Below are 24,943 nucleotides of genomic sequence, written 5' to 3'. Positions count from 1 at the left end.
AGGGTCTTTTAGAAAGACCAAGGGGAAAATCTGAATGCATTTTCATTTGTGAGGAAACATATTCTGTGTTGGGCAATTAACAGGCATTATAAAGCTTATTTTAAAAACAGATTAAATTTTACTGTCAGAGTTATGAATTTTATATAATGAGAAAATCTATTTACTAATCAAAGTCCAGAATTACCATTATTTTTGTCCTTACAGTGCAATTTTTAAAAATCTGCACTTTGTCATTTAGAAACTTAATAACCTTGGAAAATTCCCTTTTACTTCCAGTAAAATAGGAAGAAAGGTTTATTTTGTTTTTTTTCTTTAGTGTTAAGGAGAGTTTACCAAGCTAAGATACTGAACACTTCAAAGAATTTCTAGAAAAGGGTCTTCTGAATCACTGCCCCTTTGGAAAAACAACATAAGTTTAGGGCAATTGAACTAGACTAGGGTAATTGAAATGTGTTGTGGGAATATTCAATTGCTTTTTTTAAAAAACCACATTTAACCCATAAGGAAGCTCAAGATCATGAGACGTGGTACGAGAATCCTAACATTGAGGTTGGAATGATTCTTAAATTCTTATATAAATGCTGTTATAGGTAATGTCAGATGAGTTTAAATGTGGTTATACTAAAAGAGTTCAAGCTAATTTTTTTTTCTTTTGCACAGATATTTAGGTCACATTCCATATATTTTTGTTCAGCAGTTCCCTTTTTGACCCATTTGATCAATTAGAATTACTGTCTTGTCTATATGATTTGTTTTTTTTTTAATTTTTTAAATAATTCTTTATTGTTGAAAGTATTACATATGTCCCCTTTTCCCCCCATTGGCCCCTTCCAGCCTGCTGTCTATATGATTTGAATAGCTGTAGTGTTGTGTTTATATTTTAGCACACTTGTTTCTGTGATAGCCCTTCTATATGTATCTCTCTCAGCCTTTATACTGTCTTCCCCAACCACCACGTTTTCCATCTTCAGGTCCTCAAATCTGTCCTTCTTGTCATACAAAACTGCCCTGGTCCTTACCACAGTTAACCAGTGAGTAACAATTCATACAAGCCCCTAGTTCTAAGATTTGTGAGGGATATAAAGAAAGATTCAAATATATGTAGGGAATATGTCCTGTTGGCCTGGCACTGTGCTCTTCATTGACTAATGTGTGTGACCTGGTGGTCATTAAAGGTTAGCATGTGTTTGACCACCATATTGTTTTCATTGGTCAATAAAGAGCATGGTGCCATGCCAGTAGCCATACTTACTTAATGTATTTGAATGAATGAAATAGTTCTATAAGTAAATAAGTGATGACCTGTGACAGGAGCTGTCCTGTGGCTGAGACTGGTTAGGGAAGGGTTCCTGGGGTAGTGTGAGGGGGGGGGGGAGACTTGACCTTGATCTCAGAGGATGTGCGGAAGGGACAAGGAAGATGCTGGCATTTCAGCTGGTATTAAGAGGTAGCTCAGTGAGGGAATTCAAGGGGGGCATTGACAGCCTCCAGGAAGCTTTCTCTGACCCTGCAGACCGCAGACCGGCAGGGTAGGTGCCTTTATGCTCTAGTCAGGCTGCGTTAGAATATTTGTTTTACCTATTTGTAAATAAATCATGATTTAGGTGCTAAAGTCCAAAAAGGTGGAAGTAGGTCACCTTAAGTAAGCAGCAGCAGGACAGAGTGTCAAAGAGAGAGGGTTCCTCTTCTCTCCTGCCCCCAGGTCGACGTTTTACAACTGCCTTTTGGCCAGCACACAGCTTCTAGTATTCAGCCTTGTTTTTAAAACCGTTGGAAACCATGGCGTATTTCAAGTGAGACAAACAGAGGGAATTCTTCTAAGAGGTCTCATCCCAGGTATTATGAAAAGTGTGCCAATAACATAGCAATGTTCGCTTTATGGGGTGGTTACTTGGCTTTGCACCCCAGGAATTTGGCGTTTCATTTATTTTGATGATTCAATTTGATTCTAATTGATCAAAATACGTGGAAATGAGTGCATTAATGAAGTTGCCTTTTTTTTTTTTTTTTTTTACTTTAAACTATCAGAGCCTTGGTTGTAGCTCTACTGGTTTGATAGACACCCTTCCCAGGCTCTCACAGGGACCTCCCTGGCAGCTTCTGCCAGGCAAACACCGAAGACAGCTTTGTCACATTAAATATTGTCTGCCTGAGTTTTGTTGGGATTCCTTTCCAGGTGTGTGTGTGTGTGTATGCCTGTGCATGTGTGCATGTGTGTGCATGTGTACGCAGGTCACTGGTATAGAACATCCGTGGACTAGATGGACTGACCTGTTGAATGCCCAGTTTTTACTCTCTTGCACCCACCACATAAAGGCAATCAGTTCAAAAGCCACAGTCCCTTAGAAACCTTTCACAAGGCTTATGTGTACCAGTCATATAAATACCAGCAGCGAGTCATAACCAAACCCCAAGCAAAAATATATGAATTCTGCAGCTGAGAAGCCAATAAATTTTTTGGACAAGTTGTAGGTACTGGGGTGACGCATTATCCCATCTATGAAAGAAGCCCATAAACATCCTTGTCCACTGTCAAGAGCCTCTCTGAGCATCGGGCCACACTGGTGCTGGTGGAGCAGGTGCCTGAGCTCAGGGAGGCCCCTGCGGGGCTGTGGTCGCAGGCGTGTACTCGTCCCCACGCTGTGCGGTGCCGATGGCAGAGCATAAGTGACCTGACTTTTCTTCTTATTTTCTTGTCACAACTCAAATGTATGATGACTTCAGTCTCACTCCATTTGTCTTCCACATTTGCAGGAGCAGTACTTGCTACACATTACTGTTGAAAAAATAATCTTCACTTCAGGACCTTTGACAATTTTTGGCTTTATCCAAAAGTTGTCTTTGATCTAATCAGCTAATCCTCTCTGTTTACAGAAGCAATTGGCACTCTCTATAATATCTGAAGCGAAGTGGAAGGAGGGCTTGGTTTCAGTGTAATAGAGTGATGGTTATGATCAAAAGACCTGAGGTTAGCTGTCTGGATTCTTCTTCAGCTCCCTGTCACCCTGGCAAAGTGACTTGGCCTCTCCCTGCACCAGTTTCCCCACCAGCAAGCTGGGAAATAGTGGTACTAGCCTCACAGAGTTGTCGGGGGAAGTAAAGATCTGAAAGCAGCAATTGTCACAGCGCGAGCCCTCGGCAAATGTTAGTGGCTAAGATATTCTCATCACCATCGTTATTGTGCTTACTGGGTTTCATGAGATCCAAATGCAAGTAGGCATCCCCTTTTCCTTCTCTTTGTATAAATGCATTATAAATGTCAATAGGAGGCAATAGACACTTCCAAATGTTACGGTTGGAAAAACAGAATGGCGCTTTTGAGATGCTCAGAGACCCACAGCTAACTTTAAGGTGCTGGAGTAATTAGTATGTAGGCGGGGAGAAAGTTGGGGTGGTGGGGGGGACACAAAAAACTCCCCGGATCTCAGGGTCTATTCCAGACTATTTTTTATGAAGTTGTGTTGTTATTTTTTAATATAAAAGCATTGAAAACTCAGTTCTGAAGTAGAATGGATGTAATCTTGAGATATTAACCAATAAACATTATCATTTGGGGATGATATAACTTTATAATTGTAAAAAGTATGGGCATTTCTGTAATAAAGATGCGCTCTCAAGGTGAGGAATAAGTAAAGATTCTCAAGTGGCACAGGAAACTTTGGGGATTTTTTGAGCACAGCAGGATGTTCATAGTATTATCTCTTCCCTATGAAGCCTCCCACCATCTTGAATTAAAGTTAAATTTAGGTGAATATGCTTTGTTTTTAAATGAAAACTCCAGAGGATTTGAGGAGGGTCCTATGACACCACAATATATTGAATGAACTAACATATTTCCAGATGATGAGGTCAAAAGCAAAATGCTTTTTATTTCCCCTGAAGTGCAGAAGAAACCCACAGGAGAAAACCAAGTTAGCCAGACTTCGTACCTGTTTAGTAGTGTATCTATTCTGTATAGAAAACTCCTCTCCAGGTGCAGGAAGTAACACAAGTGTCGTATTTTGGACTTGCCCTGAGTGGCCTCCGGGTTTTCGGGAAGCACTAAATATGGACACTGCCCCACGGAGCCAGGCCTTGGACACCGAGGAGGCCAGGTTTCATTTGACTGCTACTCCCTTTAAACCACAACCTCGTGTGTGGGTGTCAAGTTCTTGGCTGGCGCGCCAGCCAAACAGAGTGAGGGTGTCTCGTTTAGGGCACTATAGATCCTTGAGAAAATAAAGCATGGCTTGGAAAACTACCGGGAAGACAAATGATCTAATTTAACCCAAACCACTTTTTAAAATACAGACCAACAGAACAATAACAGTGGAAAATTACAGCACTCGGGCTCCTGAAGACGATTGAAGTCCAGGATGGTGATGATCCACGTCCTTGGGAGAAGCGGTTCCCACAGGTCGCGTTGCCTGCGCGTGGGCCTCTGAATTCCCACATTTCCACAAATGTGCATTTTCTGAGGATCTTGGGTTTGAAAAAGATTTTAAGACCATTCCATCTGTGGCAATAGTGAGTTTGCTTTATATTGAAGCTGTAGATAGGAGTAGTCTTTTATCAAAGAGATTAGATGGCAGTCTATAGCAAGACAGAGTTCTTACCCGGCCCTGTGTCCCATTGGTTTCTCTAATCCAGGATGAGGCCAGCGAAGGAAGTATTCATCTTACTCAAAGTAAAAAAAAAAAATGGGACGTTTAGCATCTCATATAATAGTCTCCTGCTATTTTAAGGAACAATACCAGTTTCCAACTCAGCACCTTTTTGTGGAAGAAATTGAAATGCCATTTCTATATGAGCAACGTGATCAATTTCTTTTGACCACCTGGCCATGAATATCAGTTACAAAATCAGGGTCCAACAGCCTTTGGCCCTCCCTGAATCCTGTGGCCGTCTCTCTCGGTGCCTGGTTACCCTCCCAAGCACCCCCCTTTCAGAATGTGGAGGTCATGCCCTGGTTGTCTGGGGCACACTGAGTTCTCAGCAGGGTTCTCTCCGCTTCTCCAGGATCTGGGCAGGAGGTCCTCTTATCCTCCGAATCTGAACTTCTTATTTGCTTCTGACAGCAGCTGACTTCTGTTACAGGATTTGACTCCATAGGAACAGTTTGTCCCGTATCCCGTTGACATCCAAAGGACATGAAAAAAAGAGAGAGAGAGAGAGAGAGTCAGAAATAATCTTTGCTTAAGCTTTATACCTAAGAGGCTAATCATGTGACCCAATATTGAATTCTATTTATGTCTGTGTGTCTACGGTTCAGCAGCCAACCTTTATCCAGTAGGCACCGGTGCCAGTATGGCAGAGGAGATATGCCAGTGGAAGTCCTTGCCTGCCTCCTGAGATAACGTCAGGACTCCAAGAAGGTCTATGGTGCTACCACCATCCCTTTGCATATTTTAAATACATAGATTCTACCAAACATAAGTTTATTTACCCAGAAAACCAAACCTGCAGTTGGAGATTTTATTGACCAGATATAAGATACCAGATTTGCTACCAGATCTAGGCTGTGTGTTATAGCTAACACATTCATTTTTTCACGTACTGATTTTCGGCTGTGCTCAGCACTGTGCTGAGTAGATGTAGGAAAACTGGTGACAAATAAGCCAGTTCCTGCTTCAAGGAGTCTAGTGAGATGGGGGTCAAGTACACAGGCAACCACAGCTCACCTGGCGAGTGCAGTGGCAGGGCCCAGGGTCCGCGTAGGTTGCAGAGCACAGAGGAAGGGCTAGGCCTAGGAGACAGCTTCCCAGAAGATGCGATTCCTAAACTGATGATGAGTTTACCAGGTGAATGGGCTGGGAACAGGGGTAAAGGTGGTTCTGTGTAGAGAAAAGAGCTTAAGCATAAGCCTTTGAACGAGAGAGAGGATGGTATGTATTAGTATATCCAGAAAACTGCAAACCTCACTCATAAAACACTCAGCACTCCTGGCAGGGCGACTGTGGTGGCAACTCTTCCCAATTTGCTCTGGGCAACATGAGGCTAAAAGGCCTTAGCTGGCTCTGTGGGTCTGGCTTAAGGTTCCATGGTACCCCGGAGGGTAGGATGGCTGTGGAAGAAGATAACAAAGTAAATGGGTGGTGGAGAGTATCGCCGGGTTCCCTCGAGGCCCGGACTGGTCCATCCCCATCTTGGACATCATGAAGCAGAAAATGTGAAGTCTCTGATGGTGAAGAAGAAGGCAAATTGACCTGTGCTGAGATACATTAGGAATACAAAGAACTAGTTGAAGAGTTGTTAGAAAGTTACCTCAAAGAAGTTGAAACTAATGAAGATCAATTTCCAGAAGTGTGCACTTCTCCTCTTGCAAAGACCTGCACATCACAGACCACTTTGCGACCTGTGTTGGCCGCAGAACATTTACTCTCTTTAAAGCAGTGATGGTCCAGAAAAACATGGAAGTGCAGCTGAAAGTCGTTCGAATAATTCAAGGGAGAAGTGGTGTGTTCCCTGACTGCTTAGCAGATGGTTCTGCTGTGGTCAGTGATCTTGAACAGGAAGCGTTGGACATCCTGAGGGAAGTTCTTCGAAAATCAAAGGAGGAATATGCCTAAGAGGAAGAAAGGAAAAGAAAAAAAGCAGTTGTCAGAGGCTAAAACAGAAGAGCCCCATGCATACTAATGAAACTGCAAACCTGAAGAATTCCCAAGGGATGGTAAACATGCACACCCACCCTCAGAAGTGAAAGTGCATTTTGCTAATCAGTCAGTGCAACCCTTGATTGGAAATATTGCCTGAAACTTCCTCTCTCTCACAAAAAGGCCTGGAGAGGTGGATCTGAGACCTGGCGCCGACAGAAAGTAATTGAAGTTGTGGGAGGGGGTGGGATCACTGAGCGAGAATGGAGAATGAAAAGAGGAAAGGGCCCAGACAGATCCCTGGGAACACCAACACTTATGAGATGAAAAAAGAGAAAGCCTCAAGGGGAAAGAGCTGAAGCAGAAGAGGTGGGAGAGAAACGTAGAAACCTCAATGTCATTATAGCCAAGGGGGAAAGGGATTTCAAAGAGACCATGGCCAACTGGGTTAGATCTACTGAGAGGTGAGACAGTTGAGGACAGAAAAGTGCCCAGTTGGTTTAGCAGGAAGAGCATGCGTGGAGGAGAAGGCAGAAGCCAGAACACAGTGTGTATTTAACAAATTATTACTTATTGACCCTGTAATGTGGCGAGACCATGTTACAGCTGTAGTTCTGGGGGTACAGACCAGGTTCCTGCAGTTTGGGAGCTGCTATTTGGACAGGCTGAGGGGTAAATGAAAAAAAAAAAGTGCAAATGATGAGAAGTTACCTATGAAAGGGAGGTGAAAAGGAAGGTGGTAACTAGAAATAGAGAAGAGTCACGAGCAGGTTTATTTTTAAAATGGAAGAGACTTATGTTTGTACAAGTAAATGTTGGGAAAGAGCCAGGTAAGTAGCAAAAATCAGACAAACAGGAGAGGAAGATGGTGTCTTGTGACAAGGCTCCTGGCAAGGTTGGAGGGACACAGATATAAAGACCCAGGTAGATAGCCCTGTACTCGCCCTGGTCAAACTGACCTTTCCGTTGGATCAGGAGAGAGGAGGTGAGGAAGGGTTGGGCACAGATGTGTTTTCTTGAGGTTTGTTTTAAGGGGAGAAGCAACAATATATTTTATTTCTACATAGTGGATTTCATACACCAGATGAAATAAGAGGTGAGTTTACCTGCTGAGAATGGAAAAGATGGAAGGATAACGGAGCAGCCCAGTTGAGGATGGAAACAATAAGTGTGTTGTGGTCACAGTCTGTGTTGTTGTATGTTTGATTCTAGCCACTTTCAAAGTCCAAGTAGACGTCTATAAATATAGATAAGAATGGAATAGGTAAATGATTCAATGACTCCAAGGTCAGAGAATTCAGATAATAAGTTGTGTGTGTTATTGACATGGGTGTGATTAAAGGAAAGATCATAAAATGTAGGCTAGAGTAGTAAGGAAGGACAGACAGGAGGAGCCAAGATAGAGGAGGTAGAGGAATCAAGAGAGTGAAAGTGAGAAGAATAGTGAGGATTAGAATAGAGAGCAGGAGAAACAAAGGGGGAGCCTCACAGATCTCCCAGACAGAAGATAAGCTGTGCTCCAGACCTGCTCTCAGGGAGGAGGTGTCACCGCCTGGACCGGTTCCCCAGGGAGCACAGCATTCCTCCCAGCTAGCGAGGGATGCTTGCTGTTAACAATGGCATGAGGTGATGGGAGGTGAGTTGGTGACCCTTGGTCTGAAGACTCCATCTGCAGTACAGAGATGTTTCTGGTTTCCAGAGCCCAAGTTTGAAATGTCAGAATCTCCCTTAGGGTTTAACGATCTAAGACCGCTCATACCAGGGAGATGACATGTGGGATTTTTTAGCCATTTCCCCAGAGTTGTGTGATATTGCATTTTTTTTTTGTTTTTTGTTTTTTACTTTTTAATATTCTATCATTTGCTAACTTTCGGAGGCAGGGGGAGGAGGAATCATACAATAGAACACCATGAAGTTGGCAATCACTGTGAGATACTCAGGCATGTAGGACCCACTAAACACCTTCTGGACCCCGGTATGTTTCTAAGTCAGATGTTCCACATTGCTGGGTTTGAGCAAGGCCCTATCCCATTCCATCAGGGACCAGGCCAGGCCGTGGCTAAAGGGCAGCTTCATATTTACCATAGTTGGAGTACTGCAAGATATGGCTCTCATCTAATATGTGTTCACTTTTGGAAGCTCCTGAGTGTTTAGAAACTTGCCTGTAGACAGCAGGTGAAGCTACTTATGACTATCTGGGGACAGTATTCTGACTCAAGGCCTAATTCATTCTAAAGACATCGCAGACATTTGTTTAGCTGAATTTCAGGACTGTAGCTCTTCCTCTTTATCAGCCACAGCAACTGTTCTTTCTGGTCTTGGCGAGAGATGCAGCCCGTGTTCTGGGGTAACACGGCCAGAACAGTACTGGCTAGCTCATTAATGCTGAACTACAGCATAGTTCTAATACTAGTGTAACATGGAAAGCTTGCCACATCCTGACGGTGTTTAATCTATAGGGATGAATCTCGGACTCCTTTCATTCTATATTCTGTCTAGATTATCTCATTTAATTCCTGCCTTTCAATACTGTATTATGTCGGTGGCCCAGACATCTCCCCTGGACTCCAGACTCATGTAGCCAACTATCCTACTTGACTCTTCTGTTAGAATTCAATGGGCAGCTCAGACTCCACAGGAGCCCCCAAATGGAGCTCTTGCTTTTTCCTTCCAAATCTTCCCTTCCCAGTCTCCTCATCTCAGTCAGTAGCTACACCATTTGACCAGTGACTCAAGCCAAAAAATTCAAGTCATCTTTGGTTTCTCTTTCCTTCATGTCTACCCTGTAGTCCACCATCAGTTCCATTCTTTTTACATCCAAAAGAACTCTCAAAGCACTCTGCTTCTCTTCATCTCCTCTATCCGCCCTAGTCCAAGCCAACGCCTTCTCTTTCCCAGGTGACCACAAAACTCTTGACTTCCTACTTCTGCTCTTCCCTCTCCAGTCCACTCTTATCCCCACAGCCAGTGTGAGCCTCTGTCCACCCTCTGCTCTGACCCTTTAATGGCTTCCCACTGCTCTTAGAACAAAACACACATTCTTCACCATGACCTGGAATGACCTCGAGTGGCCTGTTTTTCCAAACTCACCCTATCTCCCTCTCTGTTCCTCTTACTGGCCTCCCTTCTGTTCTAAGCCCTCCTGCAGGCCTGTGCCTTCCTCTAGCTTTTCATTCAACTGGTTCATTCTAGTTCTTCAGGACTCAGCTCAAATAACACGTTTGTGGAGGTGTTTCCTTGTCTAGTCCATCTGAATAAACTCCTCTTGGGAGTCCCCAGCTCATTAGCATATTTCATTTCTTCACCTGCCTCAGTAAACATTTATACTGCTTGTGTCCACTTCACTACATTCTCTCAAATAGTGGTCATGTGACCCCCTATCGTGTTGTAGGGATGTAGCATGGACCAGACAAAGTTTCCTATGCCATGGAGCTTGCTTTCAAATGCACAAGAGAGACAATAAGACAAATAACAAGTAAACAGACAATGTAATGTCAGGTGATGAACATGCTCTGAAAGAAAACAGAGTAAACAAAATGAGACAGACAGATGATGCAGACAGTAGGTGACTGAAGGCTATGTAAGAACTAATGACTGATAAGGAAACATCCCAAACAAATGAGTAATGAGTGTTTTATTCAAGAAATGAACTATTTTGAGAAAATTAATTTTAAGCCATATCTCATAGCATAAGTTCCAGGAGGCTTAAAAAGCTAAGTGTGCAAATGAAACCATAAACTAGAACAAAATTACCTTATCTGTGGGTGGGTAAGAATGCAGAGTCCATAAGTATGGGAAGAAACTCCATGAAATGATTGACCGACTACATAATAAATATTTCTGTGTCAGAAGAAAATTATGAAGTTAAGAAAGTGAACAAATTTGAGGAAATGCTTGCTACAAATGGGAATAATAGAAAGGCTGATAATGTTAATATCCTCAATTCTAAAGCTCCTTTTTCCCCTTGCATTTTAATATTTCTTAAAATCGGGATATGTTTTCCAATCACTATGTACATTTAATGTGATCACTAAAAATGTCAAATCAATGGTTTATCTTACAAGTAATAACATCTTGTAATAAAATATTTTTAAGTTCATAAAAATCAGTATGAACATTACAGTTCCTGGTGGGAAATAGCTCATTCATTTAACAAATATTTGAACTTTTGTGCTGTAACGAAGAGGTGGGTGTAGAGTGGTAAACAAAATATGCAAAAATCCTTGCTTTTAGTGCCTTCTCCAGGCACTGCTTGGTGTGCCCTGTACACCGCTTGTATCCAGTCTAAGATCAGTTGGGCTGTTTCAGCAAGAATAAGGACCTTGACCAAGGCCACGCCGTAGTTTAGTGATAGGAGCAGGTCCAACTGGGTCTGCGTGGCTCTAAAGCCAGTGCTCTTTCCTCACATGACCAGAAATGGTGAGCTCAGTGGAGCTTTCACACTCGGTGTTGGGGACAGCGCTGTCACTCCTGTGCCCTTTTCCTTCTCACCTGCCTCAGCACTGGGCTTCCGGCTCAGTCAGTGAACTGTTGGTACAAGTAGAAAGCATTAAAAAAAAAGCATTGCAGTGGACACATACGAAGTCTAAATCGACATTATTTAGGTGCCCTCCGGTATGCTTTTAAAACTTGTACTAAGTCATATGTTCGTTTAAATTTGAACAAACATTTCAGCAATGAAAAAGTAAACCAATGTACAGTTCTAGATTCTGGGAAGGACAAGAAGGAAAAAGAACCAACCGTAACCGTTCTCAGCAGCTGAGAGGAGTGTAATTAGAAGGTGTCCTGAGTTGAGTTGGGTTCTGTGGAAGCAGACCCCGTGTTGGGGAATTCTTGTCCAAGTGACTTACGGAGCAAGTGTTCTCAGGAGGAGAGGGGAGCAGTGGGCGGTGGAGAAGAGTTAAGTAAGGATGTGGTCTCCTCTTTAGATTCGCTTCCACCTGGTCCCACATGGAGCTCTGGAGCACCAAGTGTGCCAGAATGGTCCCTCACTGAGGCAATGGTCCCTCACATGAGGCAGCCATTGGCCCCATGCTGCCTGGGAGTCAAGTGTAGCTTAACCTACCCAAAGTGGCTGGGGGCAGCTGTGAGCCATTAGTGGACAGATCACAATATCTGGGCATGGGTGCACTGCCCAGTACAGGGATCTGGGTGGGATGACAAAGGGTTAGAGATATAATGGGAAATAATTACCAGAAACTAGCTTTGTCAGAGAATGATACTGAATTACTATAGCTTTTATACATTTTTTAAAATATATAGAGAGATTTTTATTGATTTCAGAGAGGAGGGGAGAGGGAGATAGAAATCAATAATGAGAGAGAATCATTGATTGGCTTCCTCCTGCACATCCCACACTGGGGATCAAGCCCACAACCATGGCATGTGCCCTTGACCAGAATTGAACCCGGGACCCTTGAGTCCACAGGCCAACACTCTATCCACTGAGCCAAACTGGCTAGGGCCTATCATACATTTTAATTCTAGATTTTTCTCAAATCATTTTGCACATTGATACTTTCTTATGAATTCATTTTTGCTAAGTGCTTTGCATAGAATGTCCAACTATATAATGGTGGATATATGTCATTACATGGTTGTTAAAACCCCTAGAATGTATAACACCAAGTTGAACCCCGATATGCACTGTGGTCTCTCAGTAATAACGATGCATCCATTGGAGGCCCATTGATTGTAATAAATATCCCACTGTGGTAGGTGGTGTTGACATGGTGGTGGGGGGTGGCTGTTTGTACTGGGGCATCGGTTGTATGGAAACGGTCAGTACTTTCCGCACATTTTACTGTGAATCTAAAACTGCTCTAAAACATAATATCTATTTTTAAAAGTATAGAACTCTGCAGAAAGCTGACCCTTCTGCTCAGTCAGTTGTCTGTACATAAAGACCAAGACAATGTTCTGGCAACATTTAAAAAATAGAATTCTCTCCACTTGGACATCCATTCCCACCATCTCCAGTGTAATTGATTGTCTAGTTGATGGGAAAGTTAGTTTGGAAATGCCACCCTGACCAGGCCAAGCCCTTGGTGCCTCAGAGGGCCCTCAGGGAGGTTGGTTAATATAATCAGAATAGTCTATGATTGCATCTTGTTGAGCAGGCATTATTTAAAAACAGTATATTTGGTTTAATGGTTTTCTTTTCATATCTGTCTGCACAGAACTTAGGAATATATTTCAAGTTAAAGTACAGTAAGAATCGAGTGAATAGCATCCATTGATGGCATAATAAATTCCTTCGATACCTTTATTCACAGCACAGAACTCATTCTAGGCCGTGAAGAATACCTACCTAATGCACACACAATATTTCAAGTACACACACACACACACACACACACACACCTTCCTTTAAAGAAACAACAAATAATTATCCACTCCATTTAAAGTGGTTGACTCATTTCCAGAATGCCTATTGCTGTTATATAGATTCAGCCTACTAATAGCATTTAACGTGTGAAGCTTTTAACCAAAACTTCTTAGAATTATTTTCTGATATTAGCATAAAATGCTCGTTGCGTGTGTTTTATGACTTTAATGGACAGGCATCTCCCCCGCAGGAAGCTACTTCAGACGGAAGCTAATATGGATGAAAATGAAAACTAATAACTTTTATGAAATTACAGTGAGATTTGCCCTATAAGCTGCTTAGCGTTTCCATGGAAACGTGATCTGTTGAGCTTTGTTTTAGAAGTGTGATTCCCCGGAGATGAGAAGGGCTTTCTAATGCTGTTTGTGGGTTGTCTTTCCCCTCGCAGGCCTTGAACCGGGGCATCGCGGCTGTCAAGGAGGATGCGGTGGAGATGCTGGCCAGCTACGGACTGGCCTATTCCCTGATGAAGTTCTTCACGGGTCCCATGAGTGACTTTAAAAATGTGGGCCTGGTGTTTGTGAACAGCAAGCGAGACAGAACCAAAGCCGTCCTGTGCATGGTGGTGGCCGGCGCCATCGCCGCGGTCTTTCACACCCTCATAGGTAAGGCTGTGGCCCAGCTTTGGTCATTTCGCATCCCTTTGCATTTCGTTAAATCTATGTGTTGTAATAAGTGATTTCTTCGGTAATTATTAAATCTTTGTCATGCAAATTTCAAGAGCCGGAGGGAATGGAGCTCGTGCTCCCAGCTCAAGAAAATGATGGGGTAAGGCCTGGTGGTTTGCCTTTTTAATGTAGCCTGGAATGTGTATTTTCTCTGGGAAAATGTAGTTCCATTTCTCTGATTCCCGCAGAGGGAGAGATTTCATGAACAAGTGATGCGGTCTAGGATCAGCATTCAGTAAGGCCCACAGGAGAGCGGGTGCTTTCGTTAGAGACGTGCATTATTGTACACTCACTTAATCTGAAGAATTAAAATAAAGTTATTTAAAATGAACACTTATCCGTAGCGAGAACAAATGACAGATTATATATTAAAATTAACTTCTTCCAAAGGGCTTCGTTTTTCTGTTTTATTCAAAGACAAAACTAAATACTTTCGGCACAACATTCTTCCCATGAAACAACAAGGAAGCCGTATCACATATATCGTCACTTGCCTACAGTTTCACCAGGACCCTGGAAAAGCACCTACCTGTAGGGCCACAGCTCTGCGTCTACTGCCTTCTCAGTGGTGATAAAACCCAGAGGCCATAATTTCAGAACTTCATGGCTTTTAAACAGTTTGGCTTACCTGGTGTAAAAATTGAATGGCACATGTATTGAACCCACTTGCCCAGAACTTGCGAACGACACTTCAGAAACCCCTTGTGAACCTTAAAACCAGCACTGGTTGAATAAAGGAGCCAGGAGATTAACCCAAGCCATTTACAGTGTACTCAGATAGCAGCTAATGCTTACTCACATAACTGCGAATCTGAAAGGAAATGGGGTAAGGCCTTTGTGTTCTGCCTTTTTAATGTAGCAGAGAATTTTGAGCTAAGAGCAGTGGGGATGGGAAGACACTACACATGGGCCAAATGTTCGGCCAAAGGGTTGATATTCATCATTTAATTTAGGCTCAGAACTTCAGGGCATGGGTTGAGAGGAGGAGCTTATCTCTCCCCAACATACACCCTGAATACTAACTTGTGGACTAAGTTTTGAAGAAAACTTCTGCAGCTAGATTTGATCTGGGCCATTTTCAAAGATGACGTATGTATTTGAGAAAACTCCATACATGACATATGTCTAAGCAGGTAAATTCGTTCCCTTTTGCTGCTAGTCTTTTTATATGGATTTCTGAATGAGCCTACCACCCGGTCTCAGTCACAGTTGAATAAGACTTTGGGGAGGAATAGCTTATTAGTAGCTGTTAGTAAATATGGGAGAGAAAAGTTAAGTGTCCTATGTCATTGAAACCGTTGTGAGGAGCATGTGGTCATGGAGGAAAACGTCAATGTCATTTTCAAGTTAAATCTAAGTTTTTCATTTTTTTTTTTAATATATATTTTATTGATTTTTTTACAGAGAGGAAGGGAGAGAGATAGAGAGTTAGAAACATCGATCAGCTGCCTCCTGCACATCTCCTACTGGGGATGTGCCCGCAACCCAGGTACATGCCCTTGACCACAATCGAACCTGGGACCTTTCAGTCCGCAGGCCGACGCTCTATCCACTGAGCCAAACCGGTTTCGGCAGTTTTTCAATTTTAAAATAGAATAATAAAATCTTAAATTTGACCCAAAATGGTTCTACATCCCAGATATATTTAGCAATCCTTTTTTTCCACTTTTAATATTTTTATAATCTTAGCGCTTTTTCTTCTACCAAACAGATGCTTTCTCCAATTGCTGAGAAAGCACATGTCAGTTTCTTCTGAGCACTCAACACTCAGATTTTAATGATTTGCCCTCTTTCTAGTTTGTTGGCCTCATTTCACTTTTCTGCCTAACCCTTTAATCACTCTTGCCTTCTGCTGTCTGCTGCATCAAGCATCTTTGCTCCCCTTCCTCCTCCTTCTTTTTTTAGTAACCCCATTAGCTTTTCCATACCTTGGTCTTGTTCATTTATTGTTTCTCACTAACTTGACCACAGGCTCCCGATGGCATGTTGCTCTGTCACCATCCCCAACCTTTTCCAAAACTATTTTTCTACCATCAATAAACACCCTCCCCATTCAGATTCTACTTTATGTGTCAACTACATGGACATTTAAACCCATGTTCACGTTTTAGTCCTGCTGAAAACAGCTACTTACTTTTCTCCTTTAATAATCACCTCTTGGATAGCTATGCTTGTGGCAGGGGAACAGTGACATAGATAAACCAAAAAGGCAAATATTCCCAATACATTGGACTCAAGAAGTCATTGTGGGCTCTCAGGCCATCTTCCTAACGATACTTAGTTAGACTGATATGGAAATGAATATCTACTCCATTCATGCACAGCTCCTGAGGGGCCTGCAGGAAGCATAAGAATATATATATATCACAAACTCACCAGGTTTATATATATGAGATATATATATCACAAACTCACCAGGTTTAACTCACAGAGTGGAAATATGAACCAGGGGAATCCAGGCTTGAAACCTAACTTCTCTACGTTCTTTCGTTCAGGTGAAATTAGCCTAATGGTCTTCAACTTTCCCTTTTAGGTGCTATTTCCATAGCCTTAATGAATTTATTTTTTAATCCGGATATTACAGTTTTTCTTTTAACTTTTTAAAAATATACATTTTTTTTTTATTGATTTCAGAGAGAAAGGGAGAGAGAGAGGGAAGACATCAATGATGAGAGAGAATCATTGATCAGCTGCCTCCTGCAAGCCCCCTACTAGGGATCAAGTCCACAACCTGGGCATGTGCCCTTGACTGGAATCCTTCAGTCCATAGGCCGACTCTCTACCCACTGAGCAAAACAGGCTAGGGCAAGATCTTCCAGCTTTTCAATGGCATTTATATGAGGACATGTGAGCATAGAGGAGGAAGCGATTCCTTCTCTCGGGGGTTGGTTTGGAAAAGCCTCCTGGAATGAGTGGGTCATCTCTTCACTGGCTTTGAATGCATTTGTATTTCAGCACAACTCTTTCTAATTTTCCCCTTCTCTTTGATATAAGACAGAATCAAGAATTTGACCCAGTGCTCTAAATTAATATTTTGCTCTAGCCATGTAAAATTCCAAAAGGTGGCTCATGATTGTAACAACACCCTGGTGTTCTGCAGTTTTTCAGTTTCATGGCCAACTCTTATCACCTGCATGGATTTAGTGTTGCCTGACTCCCTATTTCACATAGATGTAGAAACCACTGCTGTGGATTTATTTCTTTACACATCTATTCTCAACAGTGACCTGTAAGCCTCTTCCATGTCCAAAACCTCCTGGGCAGTCAGCAGAGCTCAGAGCAACAACAGTTTTGCCGTGAACAAGTGAAGTCATTTCTAGAGTGGTTCTGTTTCTCAGTCTTCCCTTGTCAACAAATTTTTCCATTATTCATGGATCATAAAGCAGCCCTCTAAAGGGTGAATTGGTACAAGTTGATGTAATTTAAACGAATGAGGGGGCTAGGCATGAACGGGCAGTTTCAGTACAGTCTCACAACTTATCGCTATAGAACCAACCACCGCTATATTCAGTGGTTCACAACACAAGCATGTGTTTTTGCTCACCAGACCATGGGTTGGCTGGGTGGTTCTTTTGGATGATGGCTGTGCTCATGCCTCTGTGGTCAGCTGATAGGAGCAGGCTCTGCTGATCTTGGTGGGCTCGCTGGGGGGCTGTCAGCTGACTGTAAGCTGGTTTAAATGGCCTCTGATGGGACATTTTTGCAATCAGTCTGTCCCAATCACCTCTTTGGGGGTTATGGATTCATGAATTTATTCAATCAATATATAATGAGCACCTCCTATGTTGCAAACACTGGGCCAGATCTGGGAATTCAGACATACTGAGGCATGTTCTCTAGAGAAAAGCAGGTATTATACAAAAATCGTTACAAAACCCTCTCTCCCATGTCTTGATGCCAGTGAGATAGAATTGTTCTTGTATTAATATTCCACATTTACTTACTTTGTGTATAGGTTTATGCTACCTGTCCAGGGTCTGGGCAATATTTGTACCTCCCATCCCCATATCTTCCAGATGAATGTTGCACAGTGCAGATTATGGATGAGCTGATCATATGTCTGTGAACCAGCCTGATGCAGATGACCGGACTCTCTACAGCTATATGTTAGGTGGCACACTGCCCGACATGCAGAAGTCATTCAACCACTTTTGTTAAAGTGATTTCAATATCAGTCATGCAAACACACCACTTTGGAAATGATACGTTAGAGACACAGGGGTGAAGTTACCGGCCCCTGTGTCTAATAAACAGAACATAGTGGGCCAATCAGTAGTGAGACTTTCAAACTTCGGAACTTGGGGATTTGAGTTAAAATTCGGTTTCTCAAATTTGCCTCTTGGAAATACACATATTATCCTGTTCCTAAAATGGGAGGAGGGCTTTCTCCTCGATTCCATGGGAAAATGCAGGTATATAGACTTGTTTTGGTGAATATTAATGTTTCATGGCCTTTTGCAACAAGAGCTGGTTAATTACTGGATGAACAAGCTCGAGAACCACTGATCCTGAAAAGGGTCCATGACCCTGGCAGGCTGAGGTCAGAGGAGCCCGGATGTGGATGGGCCCTCTGGTGTCTTCTTGTTTGGGCAGTCAAAACTGCCGACCTGTAAACAGGTCAGGCCAATGTCCTCTTACTGCGGCCCCGGCAGGAAATCCATTTACATCTGCTTAAACACCTTGTTCAATTTTCCTGTTTAACATTCTGCTCTTCATAAGGACTACAAGCTGTTTCAGAACAATCTTGGGAAGGCAGTGTAGAAATGTTGAAGGTTACTCGATGTTGTTGAGGCAGCTAACCTGGTAATTAGGGACTCCATGCAAAGCCCTTTAAACAAATTACCCCCAGCCAACAGCTCAGCCACAAACAGCTCCAGGGCACAGGCTGGGAGGGAGGGGGGGTGGCACAGACAGCTGCTCGGATTTATATCCCTGCTCACAGGGGGGAAACAACCTTTGCAGTTATGACCAGTCTCTTCTGCGTGTAGGGTAGGAGTAGAGGGAAGAAAGAAAAAATGAAATAAAATAAAATAAGAACAGGAGAAAAAGCTTTTATTGGCCTCCAAATTTTTCTAGTACCTAAAGGAGGAAAAGAAGGGAAGAGAAGCAAAGGCAGCCTTGGACCCACCGGTCCCCTAAGTACGCTGGGACCGGGACCCTGGAGAGCTCAGCACCAGCTGCAGGCTGCAAACAGCAGGGATGAGAAGACCCTGCTGGCTGCAGGAAGCTGGGCGGGGCTCAGCACCATCAGCCTCAGACCCTGCTAAGCTTTGAATGTTTCCTGCATTACTCTGCAGAAAGGCCTGTTTTCGCTGCTTTAGTCACACTCTTCTAACATGAGGAGGAATATTTACCAAGGCCGAGCAGCTCATTTGCATTGATCTCTACCCTCCCAGGCCACACAGCAAACATATGCCCGCGGTCAGCACAAGTCCCATCTCTCCTGCCGCTGCCCTGGAGTCTCCCAGGAAAAGAACCCTCTCCCTTTCCAAGGAGGCGCCTGTGTGCGCAGCGTGGGCAGCTCAACAACAGAAATGGGCTGCCTCCCAGATCTGGAGGCCAGAGGATCAGGTGTCGCAGGGTTGGTTTCTTCTGAGCCGTGAGGCCACTGGTCCAGGCCTCTCGCCGCTCCTGGTGCTTTGCTGGCACCCACGGCCGCCCTTGGTTTGTGCAGGCGTCACCTGCCCTCTGTCTCCCCGTCCACGTGGCGTTCCCTTGTGCGTGTCTGTCTCTGTCCAAATTCGAAGAACACCAGTCCTATCGGGGCGGGAGCCCACTCTACTCCAGTATGACCTCATCGTAACTAATTATATCTGCAAGGGCCCTGTTGCCAGATTAAGGTCACATTCTGAGGACTAGGGCTAGGACTCCACAAGGGAATTGTGAGGGGACACAGCTCAAGCCGCACCACCACCCTCCAGCCCGTCACCCGTTGTGCGGCCCAGCTTTGGCTGTTCAGCCAAGTCCACTCAGCTGGCGTTTTATATCGACTCTAACCTTTAGCAGGGAATTCTAGCTCCTGTGCTATTCATAGCCAGCGCTGGCCTCTTGCACTTGGCATTGTGCCGCTCTGCTCGCCAGCCTGACTGCCTTGTGTGTGGCCAGCGGCCTCTGCCAGGGTGGGGCAGTGGTGTGGGCAGGGTCAGCACCACCTGCTTGCCGGTCCCAGGGGACGTTTCCTGAATGAATGAAAACACACGTACAGATAAACAGCAGCAACAATAGATTCTGAGATGAAATTTCCAAGGCTCAGCACCTAAACTAGACAGTTTGCATGCTAAAGCACATCATCGTGTTACTCTGTGATTCCGTCAGCTTAGTTCAGGTCTGCATGCCTCCGTCATGCCTTCTCTAATCCACGTTCGTCTGTGTGCCTTCTGACTCAAACACAGACATCGAAGCTGCCTCCTTCCTTCCTCGTCCCTTGCCTGTAACTAATCCCACTCTCCCACCCTCTTTCTGCCACGTGACACCTACCCCCCTGCATGGATCTTCTTGTTGTCTCAGTGGCCTGCTGCCAGGGTGGGGCAGTGGTGTGGGCAGGGTCAGCACCATCCATACCTGCGCCCATGTGTGCATTTAAATATCCTTGATAGCATCCTACAGACCTCACTTAATTCCTGTAATTCAAGAGGCATCCTGACAACGGATGGAGAGTCATTTCTTTTTACCAGTTAATGTGATAATAAGTCGTCCCCGATCTTTGCAGGGGGATGGTGGGGGGGGGGGGGGGTCGTCTTATTGTTTCTCATGAAGTGAGACTCTCGCTGCATTCTCTCTCCTTTCTGCTTTCAAAGCAGCTTCTGTGGTTGTCAAGTACGTGAATGCTCATATTTATAAAAGAACGAAACCAGCAGGGCACTTCTATTAAAGCGCGATGTAAAACACCGTGAAAAACACAAAGATGATCATCTTCCTGGATAGTCTAAACATGAATCAATGAGGTAGAAAAAACGTAATCATTTACTTCATCTTTGCTGATCCTGTCTGTCAGAATGCCTAGCTAACGCATGAGGAAGACCTTTCTCTGTCTTCCCGTTATGCCTAGTTGGCACCTGCACATTCATTCAGCCCTCGTTAGTTCAGTGCCATTATGTTCCAGTCACACACTGGTCACAAGTCCTGGTGTTGGAGGGACTTTAAAAGAACCTCAGAGATACTATTTTTCCACCATCAGGGCTATCCCCAAGGTTGCTACACTCTTCCCCCAAAAAATGAAACAAAATGAATAGCAAATGGTGAAAAGCTAGCTATAAAATATTTCCTGAGAAGGCATAGTAACATCTAGGAATTTTCTCTTAGTAAATAATTAAGAGTATGTTTAAACCCTTTAGCTTCAAACCTATCCATCAAGCCTTCTTTTATAATATCAAAATAATGGAAACCACCTAAATATACAATAATAGGAGACTGAGTACGTTGATACTAAGTAAACCTACAGAAAGGAATTCAGTGCAACCATGAAAATGTAGAAGCATGTCAGGAAAAGGTGTTCACAGTTTACAAAGGAGTGTATGTAAGTATGATCACATTTTCTCTTAAAACACATAAGCATACACCACATACTCCCGCCACACACCCCATAAAAGAACTGAGCGATTAGAGCCCAGAGTATTCATCATGACCCCCGCCCCCCACCAGGTAGAGGGTTGAGATTGTAGATGGTTTTCTTCTTTTTGCTCATCTAAATTTCCTAATTTAAAAAAAAAGTATTACATTTAAAATAGTTTTTAAACTGTTGAGAGAAAAAGCATATAAAAAGAGCGTTTTCTAAATACCACTCTGTATGTTTGCAGCTTACAGTGACCTAGGCTACTACATCATCAATAAACTGCACCATGTGGACGAGTCTGTGGGGAGCAAAACGAGAAGGGCCTTCCTCTATCTTGCCGCCTTCCCTTTCATGGATGCGATGGTGAGTAGGGAAGATGGCTGGCTTGGGTCAACTATGGCAAAATATACAGAATGTAAAATTTAGCATTTTAACCCATTTTTATGTGTATAGTTCAGTACATTCACACTGTTGTGAATCTTTAGAACTCTTTTCATCTTGTAAACTGAAACTCTGTCCCCACTTAACTCCCCATGCCCCCTCCCCAGCCCTTGGCAACCACCCTTATACTTTCTGTCTCTATGAATTTGACTCCTCTAGGGACCAAATATAAGTGGAGTCATACAGTATTTGTCTTTTTGTGAGCACCTTACTCCATATAATGTCTTCAGGATTCATCATGTTGTAGCATGTGTCAAAATGTCCTTTTCAAGCCGAATAGTAATCCATTATATGTATACTTCACATTTTGTGTATTAATTCATCAATGGACATTTGGTTACCTCCACCTTCTGGCTATTGTGAATAATACTGCTATGAATGGGTGTCCAAATATCTCTTCCAGTCCCTGCTTTAGTTCTTTTGGGTATACGCCTAGAAGTGGAGTTGCTGGATCATATAGTAATTCTCTTGTTAATTTTTTGAGGAATCATCAAACTGATTTCCATAGTGGCTGCACAATTTTATATCCAGTAATCAGAAGGGTTCCAATTGACCATTGAGGGAACCAGTCCACCTTGTCAGTGTATTTTATGAGAATTATCTGTACTTACTGTAAATTGTGGCAGGCAGCAAGAGAGCCCATTTGAAAATTTTGATTGAAATGTGAAGTTCTATTCTGATATATTCATGATATGGGAGATCAGGATGGCTTTCTGATAAATGCACCACTTGTGTGGTATGAATACCTAAAGCTTTTTAGAATAAGAATCTCTTTAATATACTGATTGGATTTCATTCCTTTAAACACCAGCTTTACCACATTAGTTAAGGGCAGCTCACTTCCATAGATTAAATTCTTTGTCAGGATTCTGAAGAATTCTCATGCAATGCTTTTCTTCTATCCATGTGTGTTATACACATAAAGGAGACTTAGCAAAAAAAAACCAAATATATATATATATATATATATATATATATATATATATATATATATATATATCAGTCATATCCAATGCTGAAAAATAAGTCCAAAGAAATTCGGACTTCATTTTAAATTACCCTTGGAAGGAGACTTAAAAATATGATGACCAGTACAGTTTTTACCATCCCTACCTCAGGTTTTATTTACATCAGACAACTGAGGTAAGTAGATATCTGTATTAAGGTGATGCAACAGCCCCAAATCCATGGAAGATGAAACACGGTAAAATATATATGTGGCCCATCTTCTCAGATCTTACCAAAAGGCTTAGTTTGCCTACAGTTAGATCAATAACAGCTTTCTACAAGTTTGCAGGGTAGCCTTAACTATTGAACTCTTAGGTTTGATGCGAGGGTTCTGATTTTCAATTGCTATGACTTCACTTTAGTGGGAGAATTTAGCCATCAGAACACGATTATCTAGATTTTGTTTTTTATTTATTTTTTTAATCATCAGGTTGACACATAACCAGAAAAAAAAGAGAAAAGCTAATGGGTTGGGACCCATGGAACCAGGTTCCCCAAGGTGTCCCTGCTGGCTGACCGTGACCCCACCATGCTTTCAGATCAGTCAGAGCTGAATGAAGTGACAGTCTCGCTTCCCAGACAGAGTCCAGGATATTGCTCTGTGCCTGCCCACCATCTGCATGGGACTCTGTAAACACAGACAATCACACTCACACAGTGAATTCAGGAAATGGGACTATTAGTAAAAGTGAATCGCAAACTCTTAGTTGCCCTGTATTCCACTTTTCTTCAGCTGTATTCATTTCATTTGCCATGATAGAGTTTCTAACACTTAGTATAACACCAAAATATGATTAGTACCCTTTTCTTCCATGTTTCATCTGTCAATTCCCCAAAAGACTCCAAAGGTAAGAGATTTCTAATAAAAAATAAAATGAACATGTAGAAAGAGCAGGTCATCTCCCCCAACACACACATGCACACACACACACACACACACACACACACACACACCCCTACAGCATGGCCCTGATATATTGGTTGGAGAGATAATATTTGAAAACCACAAAGCTTATCATCCAGATGGCTTTTGGTCAACAAAGATAGCCCCGACGCTCTTTGCAAATGTTATCTACAGTTTGCATTTCTTTTCACATTTGGCACCTTGGGACCCATAAGCTGAGGAAGGAAGTAGATGTGGCAGCTGCTATGTAAAGTCTTGGCACAGAGCCGTTTAGCTCAGATGAGATGTCGTTTCTGTGTCAGGCCAGATCGGCCTTTCCAGGTTAGGAAGATGATCCTTAAACTGATCCTACCATGAACTTCAAACCTGCAGTCCCCTGCACTTTTCATGTCTACTCCCCTTAAAGGACCTTCTTCTTCCTTCCCTCAAAGGCACAAAGTGGTAGATCAGATCCCGCCCAAACTTGAAGAGAAGGAAATAGTGGGACCTTAATTAGTCAGTGAGAACCAGTAATGACGGTGGTAACTCAGAACCAAGTTGAGCCCTCTTTATGATGGGCTGCTGCTCTGTGATTCCAACTGCTGAGAGAGAGAGAGAGAGAGAGAGAGAGAGATTCCTCCATTCTTGGTGTTTTCCCAGCTCTCCCACCAGGCACGTGACCCTAACCAGTACACTAGTCTGCATACAGTTGGTACGAGATAAATGCTGTGCAGTCACTCATTCCTCTTAAAAATCTAACAGGGATGTAGCCCCCAGGCCCAGTTATAGACATTTTACCAACCAAATATTTACCAGCCTGCACTACAGAGGTTTTAGGCGGTATAAAACTTATTCCAGGAATGCCCAGTACATCACAACAACCAGAAATAATATCATCCCAAAGGTGTACCTCATGCCAAATTCTTTTTCTTCTGGCAGGCATGGACCCATGCCGGCATTCTCCTAAAACACAAATACAGCTTCCTGGTGGGATGTGCCTCAATCTCAGATGTCATAGCTCAGGTAAGTGTGGTCTAGGGTCAGTCAGCATTCTCAGAACTGGCAGATGCCTCCTGTCCATTCATTCACTCTGCGGTACGTCAAGCGTAAATGTTTGTGAATCCAATGAGAAAAGGAGTCTCCTGTGATACCAGTCTGTATAATCTCACTAGAATGAGGGTTTTAGGAAGTTAAATTAGTATCAGAGGTTCTGACCTTGACTTTTAAAGAGTTTGCGTGTGGAATGACTCTAAGGTCATAGCTGGGACCTCTTGGGGTGGCCATAGGGTCACTGTGTACTTGGCTGCATGGACCCTCGGCCCTCCATGTGGCTAACAACACATGGCCTATCGCTCAGTTTTAGAGAGAGCACTTAGGAATTATTCTTAAATGTTGTTGCTAATGGCCTGGCCGGTGTGGCTCAGTGGTTGA

General features: G+C 43.1%; 1 protein-coding gene and 1 pseudogene across 1 annotated transcript in view; both read left to right on the top strand.

Annotated features, from left to right (window-relative positions):
• Positions 1 to 24,943, top strand: part of ANKH (ANKH inorganic pyrophosphate transport regulator) — a 117,211-nt gene that overhangs the window by 57,373 nt on the left and 34,895 nt on the right. The window contains exons 2-4 of the mRNA XM_070411920.1: positions 13,349 to 13,565; positions 21,425 to 21,543; positions 24,452 to 24,535. Of these exons, the coding sequence (XP_070268021.1) occupies positions 13,349 to 13,565; positions 21,425 to 21,543; positions 24,452 to 24,535 (420 nt within the window). The remainder of the gene's footprint in view (positions 1 to 13,348; positions 13,566 to 21,424; positions 21,544 to 24,451; positions 24,536 to 24,943) is intronic.
• Positions 1,780 to 8,073, top strand: LOC139008369 (cilia- and flagella-associated protein 36 pseudogene; annotated as a pseudogene).

Source organism: Myotis yumanensis, unplaced genomic scaffold (assembly GCF_028538775.1).
Source record: "Myotis yumanensis isolate MYYU_CA2020_CCGP unplaced genomic scaffold, mMyoYum1.0.hap1 SCAF_4, whole genome shotgun sequence".
NCBI classification, from domain to species: domain Eukaryota; kingdom Metazoa; phylum Chordata; class Mammalia; order Chiroptera; family Vespertilionidae; genus Myotis; species Myotis yumanensis.
This window is presented reverse-complemented; position numbering and strand designations above follow the sequence as displayed.